Source organism: Esox lucius, chromosome 12 (assembly GCF_011004845.1).
Source record: "Esox lucius isolate fEsoLuc1 chromosome 12, fEsoLuc1.pri, whole genome shotgun sequence".
NCBI lineage: Eukaryota > Metazoa > Chordata > Actinopteri > Esociformes > Esocidae > Esox > Esox lucius.
In genome coordinates, this window is record NC_047580.1 from 21,595,949 (window position 1) to 21,613,563 (window position 17,615).

Here is a 17,615-nt window from a genome sequence, read left to right on the forward strand (position 1 = left end):
ACTATTTACGAGGTCATATAGAGGACAGTACAAATGAGAATGTCCCCATCTAGTAGTCAAGCAGATTTAATTTGAGCAGATCTGATTGTTCGCTGTGGGTGTAATTAGATTGCAATGAAGTTATTCTTTGTTTCCACAGCTTTAATTTACTTTCAGGGTAGCTTTCAGTGTAAACGTTTTTGTAGGACACAAACAGACATCTTCATTGAAAACTATATATGTTTTTATGTTTACTTGATGCTTTTATACACCATGCAACATGGACTACAATAACTATATGATTTGTTGTTTTCAGTCATTCAGCTATACAGGATGGATAGCAATATAAAAATACATCCAAAGCAACTGTGCATACATATAAGTAGTAAATTGCACTAGTAGTAAAATATTCAATTAAAAAAATCTGAACACTTACCTTTAAAGAATTTAAATATGTAATGTTCTGATCATTAAAAATAAATGTTTGTTCAAATAGCATATTAAATAAAATGTACAATTCTAGGGTACAATCTGGCAAAAAAAACATTATGGTTGCATTGTAGAAATCCACTTGTCCAGGCTTGTCTGTGTGATTTACATTAGTCTTTTTAAGGCAATAAAGACAGAGGTTTTCATACATCCCATTGATAGAAAGGTGTTATTTTCTATAAACTAAGTGGTGCCATCTATGTCATTTTGCTGCATGTCTCTGTCGCTCTCTTCATCACTGTCCTCTTTGGCATAGTACTGTCGTCTCCTGTGCTCCCTCCTGCTGAGGGTTGAGGTGGCCGTAGGTCTCTGTGGACAGTCCTACAAGGTAAATGGAAATTGTCTTTTTAATCTCTTTTCTCCCACAAGAGCACTCCAGCTTATGACCAAAACTGATCTGCCACTCGCTAAAGCAAGTTCTAGAAAGGCAACCCTGTCCCACCATCTCTCCCCAAACCAGGACGGTGCTGAGAATTTGCACAGCCAGTATCACAACTTCTGGGCAGGGTTAGCATGCTGGAACCATGAAAGCAATTAGGCCACAATGACACAGCTGCACTGCTCAACTTGGGAGCTTTTGAAATTAGGCCAAACAGGGCTTCAAACATAAGGCCAGGATCTCAACACAGGTACATACAAAAATAATCTGACCACTCACCTGCACAACTTCCATGTTTCCAAAGAACGTTTCCACAGGAAGCACATGGTTACTGTCATCATCAAGGAAGATGCTCTGGTCACACTCTTCTGTTTCGCCACCCTCCATCTTCTCTGGCAACCCCATTGTTCTGTAGTAACCCAACTCAAATCTCAAACCGTTCTCTTTACCTTCCCACAATTCCTCCAGGCGTGGTGTTGCTCCATAGCTTTCCTTTTCATGAAACTCATAACAATCAGAGCTCAGCCTTTCGGCAGTTGTAGAGGACTCCCTACAACCACCAATCATACAGTCACTGAAGGGTATTTTTGAGTCTTCCGTTTTCGTCTTTTTAATATCCATCCTCTTCACTGAACTCTATTAAGGCAAAACAGCTTAATTAAAATACTACAGTCAACAGGCTTTCATAACACTAGGGATGTGGTGGAGCAAGAGAAAATGTATAATGAAGATCTGTAAAATGTTTGAAAAACAATGAAATAATGATTCAACTTCCACTGTGAATCCATGCAACAGGCATATATACTATAATTTTACCACATCAATGAATTTGTAGTAAAAATAATGAAACACCCCCAAATGCTTGTCTGAAAGTCCTAAATTACATTCTACTACAGATAAGAAGCAGTACTGCACATCTATTTTATCTATAAACCCTCAAATAGCTATAAACCCAAGAGAAAAAGAGAAAATACTAATGATATTTAGGGGTAGCTCAAAACCACCAAACTTTACAATCAAACCTATTCATTTATTCAATTTACTCAACTGTCAAATTGTAAATGATAAACTGAATTGCTATACTTGAAGGCAGCGGTTACCTTCTTGGTACGAGATTGATCCAGATCCTGTTCTCTCATGGCACAGACCATTAGTCCATCTATTGATGGACTGACCTGTCAAATAACACCAAACAAACAAGTGGTTCAAGTAAAGGAAAATCCAACATAATTGAGCTACCACAAAATATTGTTCAAATATTTTGTTCATGTCACTTATAGACAAATGATACATGTGCTTAAACAAGGAGACGACGTGCCGTTTTTGTAGCCTATGAAAAAAGGACGTTGTATTTTTCCTAAAAACTCCTCTCGGTTTTTCCATAGCTTATTCATGGACAAACGATGCATGTGCTTAAACTGTCTGGACCTATACACTAGCGTTTGAATTAATACCTTTTGTACTTTTTCTCAAGGCCTAACTCCTCTCGGTGTTAGGCCTTGTGGAGCTTTTGTTTATCGGGTTGCCTTTTTTTGCTATCCATTAAGTGTAATAATTCTTTTTGTATGCTTTTATTTTTTTATTTGTACAGTTACGGTTACAGATTCCACCTCCATATACGTTTTGTGTCTAATTAATTTGCCAAAAAAACAAAGAAAAATACACATTAAACAAAGTTGAAGATGAATTTGTGATTTTTTTCCCTTCTTCAAATTCTCCACAGATACCATGATAATATCCTTACCGTTAATTATTTGGCCATGATAATCAGGTAGAGAAAATCTGATAATGACAGCCCTATTATATACAGTACCAGTCAAAAGTTTGCACAAACATACTCGTTCAATGATATTTCTATATCTTTTCCACATTGTAGAATAATAGAGATCTCAGTTTTTCACACGATTTGTATACTCTCAACATGCATCATGAGGAAGTCGCCTGGAATGCTATTTCAGCAGCCTTGAAGGATTTTATATGCTGAGCACTTGTTGGCTGCTTTTCCGTCACTCCACAGTCCAATGCATCCCAAATCATCTCAATTGGTTTGAGGTTAGGTGATTGTCGAATCCAGGTCATCTGATTCAGCCCTCCATCACTTACCAACTTCATCAAATAGCCCTTAACATTGCCAAAACTATTGCCACAACTGTTTATCTCACTTGAACATACATTATACTTAATACCTGTACATTTTCCTATTGTGACCGGAAAAGCACCCCCACACCATCACACCTCCTCCTCCACGCTTCACAGTGGGAGCCACATATCTGCGGCTTATCTGTTCATAGACTCTACGTCTCACAATGTCACAGTGGTTGGAAAGAACAATCTTGAATTTGGACTCATCAGACCTAAGGACAGATTTCCACCACTCTAATGTCCATTCTTGTGTGCCTTGGCCCAAGCAAGTCTCTTCTTATTGTTATCATTTGCAGTAATTTGACCATAAAGTTCTAATTTATGCAGTCTACTGAACTATTGATGTTGAGATGTGTCAGTGACTTGAACTCTGTGAAGCATTTATTTGGGCTGCAATCTGAGGTGCAGTTAATTGTCGATTTCTGGGGCTGGTAACTATCCTCTGCAGCAGAGATAACACTGGGTATTCCTTTCCTGTGGCGGTCCACAAAAGGGCCAGTTTCATAATCGCAGTTGATGGTTTTTGCGACTGCACTTGAAAACATTTTGAAGTCTTCTGTATACCAACCCTACCTTGTCACAACACAACAATTCTACAAATAAACTTTTAACAAGACACCCGTTAATTGAAATCCATTCCAGATGGCTACCTCATGAAGCTGGTTGTCACACTGCAAAGAGTGTGCAAAGCAGTCATTAAGGCGAAGGGTGGCTACTTTGAAGAATCTACAATATGAAATGTATTTGGATTTGTTTAATATATTTTGGGTTGCTACATGATTTCATATGTAATTTCAGTGTTAATGTCCTCACTATTATTGTACAATATGGATAATAGTAAAAATAAATAAACATCATTGAATTACTGTGTGTCCAGTACTGTATATTGGAAAAAAATAAGACGGTGAGAAAACATTTTGGACTTTAAAATGTAAATTAAAATGTTTACGCAGATCTATACTTTATAAAAAATACTGAATGAGCCATTTAAACAAGCAAAATTGTAATTTTTATGATTGTAAAATAGTTTGACCTGTCCATTAATAACACAATTCAAAATGTAATAGGTAAAAGAACAAAAAACTGCATTCACCTTATCTGTATTCTTCACCTCTACGTTGAGATCTCGTGTTAAGGCAACTGCGCACTTCCCTTTTCGCCGCTTCAAGTTGTTAACTCGACTAACATTAGGCATCTGAAATGGGGAGATCACACAGTATAATAAATATTCTCATACCCTAATAGTGTTGTTGATTTATCTTAGGCATCCTGTGGCTAAAGCATGAATTGGACAAAAATGCCATGACATTAGATTATATATAGATACAGTACAGCCAGTGGGGATAAAAGTCCAAAACTCTACTGAAATATGATTAACTTAGAACAGACCCAAAATGTAATTACTCAATTTCAATATATTTTGTTTAGAAGTGACTGTAAACAGCTACACGCCATGAATTTTACCAATTAGCATAGGGTAGAATAAGAAGTCGTCAGGTTTGCCTAATTATTTGAAGGTACACTGGAAACGTGTGGAGATGTATAGTTAATGTCCAAGTTCAGATGATAAGCTAACTACAATTTGAAATATAGTAATAATGCTCACAATACATTAAACAGCTTTCGGGTGTTTAAATTGATAGTTTAACCTCATAAATGAGCCCTTTGCGTGTGGGGTATAATTTAAAAACAATAAAACCAGCTATTGCTTCACCGACGTTTGTAGGTGTTTATCTCCACGTTTATAGTGAAGTACCCCAAAAATACTATTTGACGGTACAGTATGCTCTGTCGTCGGAATCGCCTGTGTGGTTTCGCGTTAATGGTGTCTTGATAATGCCGATTTCTTAAATAAAAATCGCGTTATTTATATATTGTTATTTATTTATATAAATATTTATATATTGTTAATCAAACCTGCTGCCACGGTCTCTCTCACAGTCTGTGTCATATTGTACATTAATGACAGCAAACCATACTGCACTACAGCAACCGCGGACAATGAAAACTGAAAACGTAATGTGATGTCATCATAACCAACATACATTACTTATCTTTAATCAAATGTGTCACATTTTTCGATGCGGTTAGCCACCCAACGTTCAATGGTGTTTTTTAGACCATTACTGTACTCTATAATTACAACTAACAGTTATAAGCTGGATGACAAATAGTTAACACGTTAGCTAGCTGGCTAGCGAACTACATTAAGTAGCAAGCCAGCTACCTACGGTAGTTGATAAAAGACTAGAATAATACCAATGATGGAAAACGTATTGGTAGGGGTCTTAATGTCGGATTCGGAGGTTAATAAACGAACTGACGTGAAATATAGTACTTGAATAACGCGGAACTAAAATACAGCTACTATAGTATACTCGGTCTGACATTAACATGCTCACCTGTTGTTTATTCCTCATTTCCGAAGACAGCTGGGTTGCGTATCTATTTGGTTAACCGGAAAATAAAAGTAATTTTCTCGTATAATACTGGACGTCAACAAACTGTAAAATTGTGTCGTTTTTCTGATAGTTAGACAAGGCGTTGTTGTTTTCGAGTCTGCGTCGTGCTAGTGACCGGCGTTGACCCGAGACGGCGTTCGAAGTTCAAAAAACGTGTGGGTATGTCTGGAAGTCGGGTGCAGTTCAATCAGGGGTCAATTCTTCTTCGTCGTTGTTTTCTTTGGTGTTGTTTGACAGACCACCACCTACAGCACGAGGAAGTAAAACATTATAGAAACACCCCGGTAGCAGAAATGGAGATTAAATACTCTTCGCAAATGAAGATAAATTAACACATTATAAGCATTCTACTCCTACAGTCATAGACCAAAAATGACAGGTGCATGACAGGACGTAACAACATAGAAAAAAATCTGCATCTGTATCTGATCACAAAATAAATACTATATTCCAGCACTTGAAAGTAAGAAATACATTGACTAAAAAGAAGTATGGTTAAGTTAATTATTTTAAAACCACTTGAATCGAACTTTAGTACACTAAATAGTATTCAAATTATGATATTTACACCAATCAGCCATAACATTATGACCACCTGCCTAATATTGTGTAGTTCCCCCTTTTGCCGCCAGAACAGCCCTGACCCGTCGAGGCATGGACTCCACTAGACCTCTGAAGGTGTGCTGTGGTATCTGACATCAAGACTTTAGACTTTACCATTTGTAAAGAACAACCTGAGTGAGCAGGCAAAACACATGTCTTTTTTTTCATATGTGATTTACATTGAACTGTAGGTCATAACAGAATGGCACAACCATAAAACAAAACATGGCAACAAAGAAGAAAATGAACTGACACCTGTTCAAAAGTCTACATACCCTTAGTTCTTAATGTTGTGTATTGCCCCCTTTAGCATCAATGACAGTGTGCAGTGTTTTGTAATAGTTGTCTATGAGGCCCTTAATTCCCGCAGGTGGTAGAACTGCCCATTTGTCTTGGCAAAATGCCAAAAAAAGTCATGCAAAGTCTTTGGTTGTCTTGCATGAACCACACGTTTGAGATCTCCCCAGAGTGGCTTGATGATATTAAGATCAGGAGACTGTAATGGCCACTCCAGAACCTTCACCTTTTTCTGCTGTAACCACTGGAGGGTCAACTTGGCCTTGTGGTTAGGGTCATTGTCGTGATATTAAGTCCAAGGGCGTCCCATGCACAGCATTTGTGCAGAAGAATGCAAATTGTCTTCCAGTATTTTCTGATAACATGCTGCATTTATTTGCCATCAATTTTCACAAGATTCCCCATGCCTTTATAGCTCACACACCCCCAAAACATCAGTGAGCCACCACCATGCTTCACAGTGGGGATGGTATTCTGTTCACTATAGGCCTTGTGACCCCTCTCCAAACATAACGTTTATGGTTGTAAATTACAGAGTGCAAGAAGCTGTGAGGCGTGTCAAAGTGTTGTTGGGCATATTGTAACTGGGGCTTTTTTGTGGCATTGGGGCAGTTAAGGCTTCTTTCTGGCAACTCAACCATGCAGATCATTTTTGTTCAAGTATTGTACTGTGCTCCTTGAAACAACCACACCATCTTTTTCCAGAGAAGCCTGTATTTCTCCTGAGGTTACCCGGGGCTTTTTCTTTGTATCCCGAACAATTCTTCTGGCAGTTTTGGCTGAAATATTTCTTGGTCTACCTGACCTTGGCTTGGTATTAAGAGATACCTAAAATGTCCACTTCATAATAAGTGATTGAACCGTAGTGACTGATGTCTTTTTATATCCTTATAAAGTTCCATTACCTTGTTACGCAGGTCTTTTGACAGTTATTTTCTGCTCCCCATGGCTCAGTATCTAGCCTGCTCAGTGCATCCACGTGAGAGCTAACAAATCCATTAACTATTTATACACAGACACTAATTGCAATTGAAAAGCCACAGGTGTGGGAAATTCACCTTTAATTGCCATTTTCACCTGTGAGTGTCACCTAGTTGTTCTGTAACAAGACCAAACATTCAAGGGTATGTAAACTTTTGATCAGAGCCATTTGGGTGATTTCTGTTATCATTCTAACATTTAAAAAGGAGCCAAACAACTATGTGATAATGAATGGCTTCAGATGATAATGACCCTTCAAGAAAATCAGTCACATTTCCAAAATCAATGCCAAAATCTCACAATCTCTGCCAGGGTATACAAACTTATGAGCACAATTGTATATACTGAGTAAAGTACCTATATCAAGCTCCCACTTTCTCTAAAATCCTCTTTGTTAGCCTAGTCTGGTTCAAACATTTAGTGTATGGTTCCATATCACCATGTAAGTTCACTTAAAAAAAATAATGCATAAAATACTGATGACAAGCCACTGTGTTGAGTAATGTTAGTTAGCTAGCTAGCAGTAACTGCTCTAGGGGATGTTCTCAAGAACTGGGGGAAGGACTGGGCTACAGCAGGAAGTACCACCTCTCAAGAGTTGTTTTTTTAGAAAGAGGAACAATCCTTGCACATTTATCAATATATTTGCTAATCAACAATTAATAAAATGTATCAATCAAGGACAACTGCAACTACACACAACTTGGCTTGTAGCATGAGCGGTATAATATGGAGGCTTTGCAAAATAAAATAAAACATGAATACATAGCTGCAAGAAGTAGAAAAACACATTGTGGGCATTCAAACATGTTTAAAACCAAGGACCTTCTGGCTGTATTGAGCAGATAACATAGCAGGGTCAACTTAAGACAGAACATGTGGCATGACAGCATGAGTGATGGAAGCTGAGAATGGCAAATCTACTGAACAACAGCTTAGATATTGAAGAAGGCCAGATGGGCAACCATTTACAGTAAGTTAACTACAGAAAATAATTTCACCTTGCTATGTACGGTAGCTCTGATAGGAACGCCAATCTCAAACACACAGTCTACTATTTTCTTTATGCTGCTGAAAAACATGCAACATATTGTTTGGGGACAAATTAAATACAAAATATGGCAATTATGTTTTCCATTATTTTAGGTCAAATTTTTACTCAAAACCCAATAACAACAACAAAAACAAGCAATCATTTTCCGATTGACCATTTACTCTCCTTTTTGCATCGAGAATTTAAAAAAGTTTGTTTTTCTGATTTCAAATTGTACAGAAAAATATTTGTCAAGATTTGCACAACCATCTTGCAAGTGCTGACTATAATGTTAGACAATCTGTGACCAGCTCGCTCCTTCACCAGCCGCCCAGACCACAGCCCCGATCACCGGAATTCTGAACACCTGTTGTTAATCACCCTGGTTAGGTTTATGTATAGCACTCTGTCTTCGTTGTTTCTTTGTGAGGTATTGTTCGTTGTTACTACTCTACTGAGCCTGTATTTCTTCTTGACCTTCAGATTCCTAACAGTTCAATTTTTGACACCTCTCGACCAAGTTTTCTAGCCCACTCCTCTTGTGCCTTTGCCTGTCTTTCATTCTACCTTGTTTTGACCTTCTGCCTGTATTTTTGACGACGGCAATTTAATATAATTGTGTGTCAACTTGCATAGATTGGCCATTTGGTCCCTATGTTGTCTACCACCAGCAGTATCACTACACAAAGTAAAATAATTTCCATGAAAGTATTAATGTATTTAGCCAATGAAAGTGCTCACAAGGTTGAATGCATGTCTTGTTGTAGCCAGCAGGTGGCACTATTCAACAATAATATGCAGCTGTACCAGATTCTGATGTCAAATGGAAAAGATGCACCATCCCTCTCTTCAGTCTGCATCACTACGAGACGTGCTAAAACCCAAATGAACTGCTCCTCCCTCTGCTTTGCTACTTGGACATCCACATTCAAGTTCGCTTACGCATTTGCTTGTGTCCCAATTGCAGAGGGAACAAAATATGATACTCTGGGGCTAATAAGACATTCCGTTGGCCCCTCAAGCAAATGTGCAATGATAGAGCCTCCATGAATCCCATTAGGCACCACATTATTTTTGAGCTTGCATAATTTATCACAAAAGATTGGATAGGTGTATCAGAAACATGCACATATTTATGTCTGATTTTGAGACTTTGACACAAAATGAAATACATCCTAAATCAAATGTTTTTAATGAGGTTTACCAGTAAAATGGAGGGATTTGTGTATTTAAATGTAATGCTTCCTTTATTAATGAAAAGGGCACAATGAATATCATTTTTCAGGTCACAAGGTGTTGATGTGTTTATTAAATCCCTAGCCTCTTTGTGGTCACACTCTGATTTTCATCAGCAATATGTAACCATTGGCACAGTTAATAGGGGCTGGTTTGAATTCATTAGTCGGGCGAAGCTCAATGGCTGGGGTAGCTCCTCATGTATCATGACAGGTCAACTAACAGAGGCCAAAGGTGTGAATGCTGCATCTTCCAAAAAGATGAGAGAAGGTTTGACGATGGCTTGAGAGGAGAGAGGTGGAGTATAATAGATGGTGTTCTTCTATTCTGTGACACCCATTTGTGATACCATAATGGCCAGAGTCAAAGTCTTCCAGTGTATATCTCACCAAGTCATTCAGCTTTTCATCCCACTTCTTGTTCCACTGCTTGACTGTGTTTCCACTCTGGGAAGAGAATGCATTGGCCAACAATCAAAATTGAGCCTGCAGTCACCCAACTCACAATATGGGGGCTGCAGTGCACGCCAAGCTATGGTAACAAGATCTACCATCATACAATCACCTGGACAGTTCAGAGCATGTTTGCACCACCCCATACAAAGGTTATTGTTGTTATGCTGTCACCAGGAATGAACCTACTACATCATTTGGGAGCCCCAAGTTTGATAAATCATGAATATCACGCAATTACGTATATTTTGTTTGTATTATATGGTTCACACAACAATGATCACTACAGTGCCCTTTCCAAGGAAAATACTCACCCTGTGCTTCAATTAACTTCAGCTGTCCCCACGTCTGACACCAGTGTAGTTACAGCAGGAACGAGAAGTGAACCCTGGTTGCTTGAAAGGCAAACACACTAAAAAACGCAGAAAAATAATGTATTCACTTGCTGTCACGGTGCATAGAGAGAATTGCTATATTATTCTTCCACAATAATTATGGGGCAATACAATAGTTAAGTAATTACAGTTCTATATTAAAGCCTGATGGCTCATAAAAAAAAAAGTGAATTTGCTATTAAATGGCCAATATAGCCTCAGCCTATTTGTATCTCGACTAGCCAATGTCATTAGATATATTTTCTTAAGTCTTGATGACGCTCAACTTTTAATGAACCAATGGGTTGCGCAGTTGTGGGCCACCTTTGTGACGTGAAATAAGAAACCTGAGTCTTGTCACAGATAGGTGTAGTAGTGGGGATGGGGGAGTAAGTATGGGAAGAAATCGGTATACTACAGTCACTTTTCAGTTGACTATATCGAACTCGTTTTTCAGGGTGATTTTGGATATTTTTTCTCCATGAGAAAATATGGTTGACTATACGCAATAATGTTCTACTTCTAAGTTGGGCATGAGAGTGTGGACTGAATAGTTACCCTGATTCAGATGTAACCAGCCTGTAATTTACGCGTAGCTTTCTGTTTTTTCAAAGTAGGCAACAATGATGGACTTCAAATGGTTACAAAGGAATAATGAAATATCATGACAGTAGGGGTACATGTTCAGTGTAAGGATTTATCTATATTACACGTTTTGCGCCAGAGCTATGGATATTTTTTTCAGGAAAAAGAGGATATTCAAAACTCTTCTGAGCTTGTCTCTGTTTTTGGCGTCTGTATTGATGATTCAAAAGTTAAAGCTTGTGGATAACAACAACAAGGATGACACGGAGGTGAAAAACTTCGGAGACAACGGCTGGTGTGGAACTGATTGTGATTTACATAAAGGAAAAAACATATTGAAAAGCAGTTTGGGAAACTATTCCGCGCCTGTTCTTGGTGATGATTCGGATGCGCCAAGGGTGACCGTATCTAACGCCACGATGGCTACTTGGGATGTGCACGTTATGAACTGCAGTGAAGATTCAACTGTGAGAAAACATGATTGGTTTCGACGTTTGGATCCAAGGTTCCACCAGTTCGTGTTGCACAGACATTGTCGATATTTTCCAATGTTGATAAACCACCCAGATAAGTGCGCGAGTGGAGACGTACACTTGCTCATGGTGGTGAAGTCCGTTATAGAACAACATGATAGGCGAGAGGCCGTGCGTAATACTTGGGGTAGAGAACAGACAATTGATGGTAAGAGAATTAAAACGTTGTTCCTTCTAGGAAGACCGGCAAATGGAAAAGACACGAAAAATCTTCAAAAGTTGATTGAGTATGAGGACATGATATACGGAGACATTCTACAATGGGATTTTATGGACACATTTTTTAACCTCACATTGAAAGAAGTGAATTTTCTTAAATGGTTTGATATTCACTGTTCCAGTGCCACGTTTATATTCAAAGGGGATGACGACGTTTTCGTGAATACAAAAAACTTGCTGGAACTTATTGGTTTCAAAACTGATGACCGCGAAGTGCTCAACTTATTCGTTGGGGACACCATCTCCAAAGCTATACCCATCAGAAATCGTCAAAGTAAATACTACATCCCCAAAGACCTGTTTGACAAACCGTACCCTCCTTATGTTGGTGGTGGTGGGTTTTTAATGTCCTCACAATTAGCTCGGAGGCTGTTCGTGGTTTCAGAGGATTTGGAGCTCTATCCCATTGATGATGTGTTTTTGGGAATGTGCCTCCAGAAGCTGCACTTGGCTCCTGAGATGCATCCAGGTTTCCGGACATTTGGCATCATGAAACGCAGAGTGAGCCCCATGAACAGCGAACCGTGCTTTTTCAAAAACCTAATCGTAGTACATAAACTCAGTCCTCAGGACCTAATCAAGATGTGGAGTATAGTGGAAAATAAAGAGCTTGTTTGCGCCAAAAGGAGTGCCACATAATCGTCAAACTAATACTCAGCGGGAGTCAAAGGTTATGCACAAAATGTATTGTCAAATGTTATATCTGGATACTGGCTTAGTAGGATACGCTGCTGTCTCTAAGTTAGACAATGTGAAAACAATCATGGATAGAAAAATAAATGTTGAGTGACTAAAGCTTTCACTAATGTTTATATCGTAATGTGAATCAGTCCCATGTCATAAATTAGCAGGACCCTCATTAGCCGTTGCCTATGCTGCATTCACAATTTAGTTACAAACAGAAATCAAATCGAAATTCAATACCAAAAAATACAAACACAATAGCAAAAACATTCATAATACCAAGTAATGCCTGTGTGTCTTCATAATTAAATCTGATTATTTTGTTAGTTTATTTAGGGTGGCAGAGTTTCATTAGAAATTTAGGCCTATACAATGACGGGACGCTCATGACTTAACAATGGAAGTCGTCCCTGCAGTCGCAAACGTTTTCTAAATGTAGTCCTCCTGTTTAACCTCTTTTTTTTTCTGGTGTCATGTAGTGACATCTGTATTTAATTCTAAATCAAAGCAGGAGTATACAAAACTGGACCTGGATTTCTACCGGCTCGCAAAGTTATAGATTATTCCAACATGGAATACCAGGTGCGTTGAATTAAGCAGTTACAGATCAATAAATCCTAACTGCTACCCAGAATGATAGCCTCCCAGCTACCGTTCTGGACTTGGGAACTATGAAAGACCTGTTCTCATGTCTTGCCTGGTGTTAGTGTTCAGGCAGTGTTAACTTTTTCAACAAACACCTCTTACAAAGACCAACAGTGAAAAAATATAGTAGTGAGTGTACATGCTTTATGTATATATGATTAACCACTTTTTCAGCTAATATGTCAGCTTTTGACACAGAAAATCTTTTTCCATGCTACAGTTTAATGCCTTTTAGTTTTCAGAATAAGATGGCTTCAACTTCAATGAGTTGAAAGTAGCATGATTGTATTTTTTTTAAAAATGTTTGCCATCAGATTCTAGAACACAATTCTAGAACAAAATATTTATTGATATTTTATGTCAACTATTTTCTGTTTTGATATTTGTTACAGGCTTAATAAATGTGTTTGTTAGCATTACTGTGGGGGAGTGCTGGGTAAGAGCTGTTGGTTGGATATCAGACACTAATTCGTGGTGTAATAAATTGCAAAAGGTGCCTTTAAAATGCTTATATCAAGCAAACCAGAGAAAGTGCAACATCTGCACTATAGAGCACAAAATGTTTGTAAATCAACAATGTATGTACAGTTAATACTGATTGCTAACTACGACAACTACATATATACACCATTGTGATTTCATGAATAATAAAAAGCTAAGAGCCAAACATATTTACATGTAAGGTACAATTACCAGGGTCCTATACTCAAGCCAAATAATATTACCAGCACATAATTTATAACACTATATAACATCGCTGTAATAAATCACAAATCATTATCTTTATTTCATCAGTCCACATTGAACAAGAAAATATCAAAATGGGGATTAAATACATCCAGGTGAACATGTTTTGTATAAAATTCTTCTCTGCTACTTATACAAAATGCAATGGCATGTTTAGTAACATATGAAAAAACATCAACCATATCAAGTGTGCAATTTTCACTGAATCTAGAAAGTATCACAGTAAACTAAGTGCTTATGTTTTTTTTTTAAATCAAATTAGAGTTCTCAATCTTAGATGTTTGGGAGAATGACTACTTCCATTTGATGTTCTTCATATAATATATTTCTATTATTCTACTTCTATGTTCAAAGTACTCAACAATTGCTTTTCGCATTCATCAGTTTTTGGCTATGTATCAGTGTTGTGTTAAGGGGGTCTAAAAATTAAGCATAAACATAACCAACATCTATTTTGAGACTATAGTGACAATCCATTTAAAAACAAGATAAATTGTATTGATACAAAGACAAAGCACTAGACATTATGGCATCCAAATTAATTTAAGCATTCATACATGAGTGGATGTGCTATATGGCTAATATACCATAGCTAACTGACCTTAGGCAAAATGCATCGCCACGAGTGCCTGAATACTGCTCTTAGCTGTGGTATATTGGTGATCTACAACAAACCCAAGAAGCCTTATTACAATTATAAACCAGTTACAAATGAAATTCAAACAGTAAAAAAGTATGTGATGTGATAGCTGTGGTATATGGTCTCATGCCGGGAACATTTTTGAAAATGTTTGCATATTTTGAGGACTGACTTATATTTACAACCAAAACCTGATACAACATTAAAAGGGAATATGTTGATACCTATTACCTTCATTTATTAAAGAAAGAAATGCAACAACCAATGTGCCCGTGTGAAAAAGTAAATACGCTCTTAGACACAAAAACTAGTTACGCCACCTTTATGAGCAGTGACTGCAATCTAACACTTCCTGTTGGAATTTTGTCCCACTTCTCCATGCAGAAATGCTTTAATTCAATGACATTTGTTTTCAAGCATGAACTATTTGTTTCAGGACCTGCCACAACATCTCAACGAGGTTTAGGTCTGAAGTTTGACTAAGACAATTAAAAACAATAAATGACTAGATCTTCAACCATAATGATGCAGACCTGCTTCTGTGTTTTAGATCAGTGTCTTGCAGCATGACCCAACTGCACTTCAGGTTTAGTTCATGTATAAATGGCCTGAGATTCTTCTGTGGAATTCTTGGTATAAATGGCCTGAGATTCTTCTGTGGAATTCAATATGGCAAGTTCAGTGATGTCAAGTTGCTTATCCTGATGCTGCATAGCCTATCCAAACAATGATGCAACCTCAAACATGCTTGACTGATGGTACAAGGTTCTTAAGGATCATCCAGGTGTTTTTGGCAAACTTGAGACAATGTTGTTCTTAGTGAGTAGTGGTTTCTGCCTTGCTACTCTGCCATGAATCCCATTTTCACCCTGTGTCTTTCTGATGGTGGTGATGAACACTGACCTTAGCTCAGGCAACAGAGAACATACCTCTGTATGCTGTTCTAGGGTTCTTTGCGACTTCCAGGATGATTTTAAGCCTTGCTCTTGGAGAGATTTTGGCAGGACAAAATATTTCTTTCAGACTCCTTCCTATATAACTACAGTATCTGACCAAATTAAATTAAAAAAATGTGTAAACATTGTAATGTAAAGTTACACTTAGGCTATTTTTGGCTTAGTTAGATTTAGATTTATTGAATACTCAAATAATAATATACTAATAAAAATAATATTTATTTATTACTCAAAAATAAAAACAGATCATAAATCATACATAAATTAGGTGTGCTTTTTATAAATTTTTACTAATGCTCAAAAATATACCTTAAAGAAGGAGAACAAAAACAAAATGGTTGCATGTGTGCGCACACATCTTTGGCTTTGGAGTAATAAATACGTATATACTGTACATTAGAATATTATGGATTATTATTACTATAATGTAATCACATAGTACGGAGAATACTTTGATTTAAGGAAGATGTGTCCCTGTTGATGCACCCAGAAGAAAAACAGTGAATCCAACCCTCGCCACACATGTCAACCTAGAGTTGTGACCTTAAACTGATAAATCTCCTTTCCCCAATTTCTTCTTCCACTCATGCTCTCACAGATGAGATATACTGCAGGGACACTGCCCTGGTTTTCCTCATTCTTGCCTTTTCAACATTCTGGAATACTTAGACAGGGACAGATGAGTGTCGGTTCACCTTCTGGCTGGGTTGAGTCGGTTGGTGTGGGTTCGGTTGGCTCTGGGTGCCAATGCAGGGATCCTGCTCCCTTTGCACATGGCCCTGGCCCTGCCTCCAACTGACCACGCATGTCTTAGCTTAGTCACAGAGCCTGGCATCCCTGTACCCAGGGGAGAAAAGAATGGCATGTTTCTTCCACCAAGAGTAAATACACAGTGTTTTCATTCTATACAGCAGATTATTTAATGTGAGGACAGCCCAAAATGACTTTGGGTAACTCACTTTTCTGGTGAAAAGCAAGATCAATACAATCCTAAACTAAAATGCTTTCTATTCCAAGACTAACTGGCCGTTCTAATGAAGGCAATTACACACAAAGTTCAATTACTAAAGAAATTAGCATCTGACTAGAAGCGTGCAAAGACGTTTTATTATCTTTCCAGTGTCACCTTTTGGTTCACATCTTTACCTTTTAACTTTGGGTGTGAGGTAGTCTGCACTTCTACCAGGACTAGAAACCTGTGTCCACAAAAGAGCACCCTACCTACAACCTAACCTACTAACCCTACTGTACTAGGATGGGTTATGGACACGTTAGTTGACAACTGTTGAAGATATGTAGAAGCTATTCATTTTTTTCCCCAACAATTATATAATTTTTTTTAACTGCCAGTCTGGCCTGAATGTGACACATTCTATTTATACAGTGGGGAGAACAAGTGTTTGATACACAGACGATTTTGCAGGTTTTCCCACTTACAAAGCATGTAGAAGTCTGTACTTTTTATCATAGGTACTCTTCAACAGTGAGTGACAGAATCTAAAACAAAAATCCAGAATATCACATTGTATGAATTTTAAGTAATAAATTAGCATTTTATTGCATGACATAAGTATTTGATACATCAGAAAAGCAGAACTTAATATTTGGTACAGAAAGCTTTGTTTGCAATTACAGAGATCATACGTGTCCTGTAGTTCTTGACCAGGTTTGCACACACTGCAGCAGGGATTTTGGCCCACTCCTCCATACAGACCTTCTCCAGATCCTTCAGGTTTCGGGGCTGTCGCTGGACAATATGGACTTTCAGCTCCCTCCAAAGATGTTCTATTGGTTTCAGGTCTGGAGACTGGCCACTCCAGGACCTTGAGATGCTTCTTACAGAGCCACTCCTTAGTTGCCCTGGCTGTGTGTTTCGGGTCGTTGTCATGCTGGAAGACCCAGCCATGACCCATCTTCAATGCTCTTACTGAGGGAAGGAGGTTGTTGGCCAAGATCTCGCGATACATGGCCCCATCCATCCTCCCCTCAATACGGTGCAGTCGTCCTGTCCCCTTTGCAGAAAAGCATCCCCAAAGAATGATGTTTCCACCTCCATGCTTCACGGTTGGGATGGTGTTCTTGGGGTTGTACTCATCCTTCTTCATCCTCCAATCACGGCGAGTGGAGTTTAGACCAAAAAGCTCTATTTGTCTCATCAGACCACATGGCCTTCTCCCAT

General features: G+C 38.2%; 3 protein-coding genes across 7 annotated transcripts in view; 1 reads left to right on the forward strand and 2 right to left on the reverse strand.

Moving 5' to 3' along the window:
• Positions 1–50: 50 nt before the first annotated feature.
• On the reverse strand, positions 51–5,798 carry c12h1orf174 (chromosome 12 C1orf174 homolog). Its single transcript, XM_010875364.3, has 5 exons — positions 5,392–5,798; positions 4,083–4,184; positions 1,948–2,022; positions 1,127–1,483; positions 51–789 (listed from the first exon to the last, which is right to left on the reverse strand). The coding sequence occupies exons 1-5, from the start codon at positions 5,407–5,409 to the stop codon at positions 652–654; spliced, it is 690 nt and encodes a 229-aa protein (XP_010873666.2). The 5' UTR covers positions 5,410–5,798; the 3' UTR covers positions 51–651.
• Positions 5,799–9,631: 3,833 nt separating this feature from the next.
• cep104 (centrosomal protein 104) overlaps positions 9,632–17,615 on the reverse strand; it is a 45,932-nt gene continuing 37,948 nt past the window's right edge. For 2 of the 5 annotated variants that reach the window (XM_034295965.1, XM_020051977.2), the window contains exons 22-24: positions 16,132–16,273; positions 10,368–10,465; positions 9,633–10,047 (exon numbers count right to left, since the gene is read on the reverse strand). In XM_034295965.1, coding sequence (XP_034151856.1) covers positions 10,417–10,465; positions 16,132–16,273 — 191 coding nt within the window. In that variant the 3' untranslated portion in view covers positions 9,633–10,047; positions 10,368–10,416. Of the gene's footprint in view, positions 10,048–10,367; positions 10,466–13,853; positions 16,274–17,615 lie in introns of those variants that run through there. The other 3 variants (XM_034295967.1, XM_034295966.1, XR_004576612.1) reach the window with 3 other exon arrangements.
• On the forward strand, positions 11,079–12,479 carry b3gnt7l (UDP-GlcNAc:betaGal beta-1,3-N-acetylglucosaminyltransferase 7, like). The gene has a single exon (XM_010875363.3). The coding sequence runs from the start codon at positions 11,108–11,110 to the stop codon at positions 12,401–12,403; it is 1,296 nt and encodes a 431-aa protein (XP_010873665.1). The 5' UTR covers positions 11,079–11,107; the 3' UTR covers positions 12,404–12,479.

What these genes read in the sequence shown, in the direction of transcription:
- c12h1orf174 (XM_010875364.3), bottom strand. An exon ending in ATCAATCTCGTACCAAGAAG is followed by an intron (nt 1,484 to 1,947) that starts GTAACCGCTGCC and finishes TTGCCTTAATAG; the next exon opens with AGTTCAGTGAAGAGGATGGA. An exon ending in GAAACATGGAAGTTGTGCAG is followed by an intron (nt 790 to 1,126) that starts GTGAGTGGTCAG and finishes TTTACCTTGTAG; the next exon opens with GACTGTCCACAGAGACCTAC.
- b3gnt7l (XM_010875363.3), top strand. Translation starts at nt 11,108, where the DNA reads ATGTTCAGTGTAAGGATTTATCTATATTACACGTTTTGCGCCAGAGCT.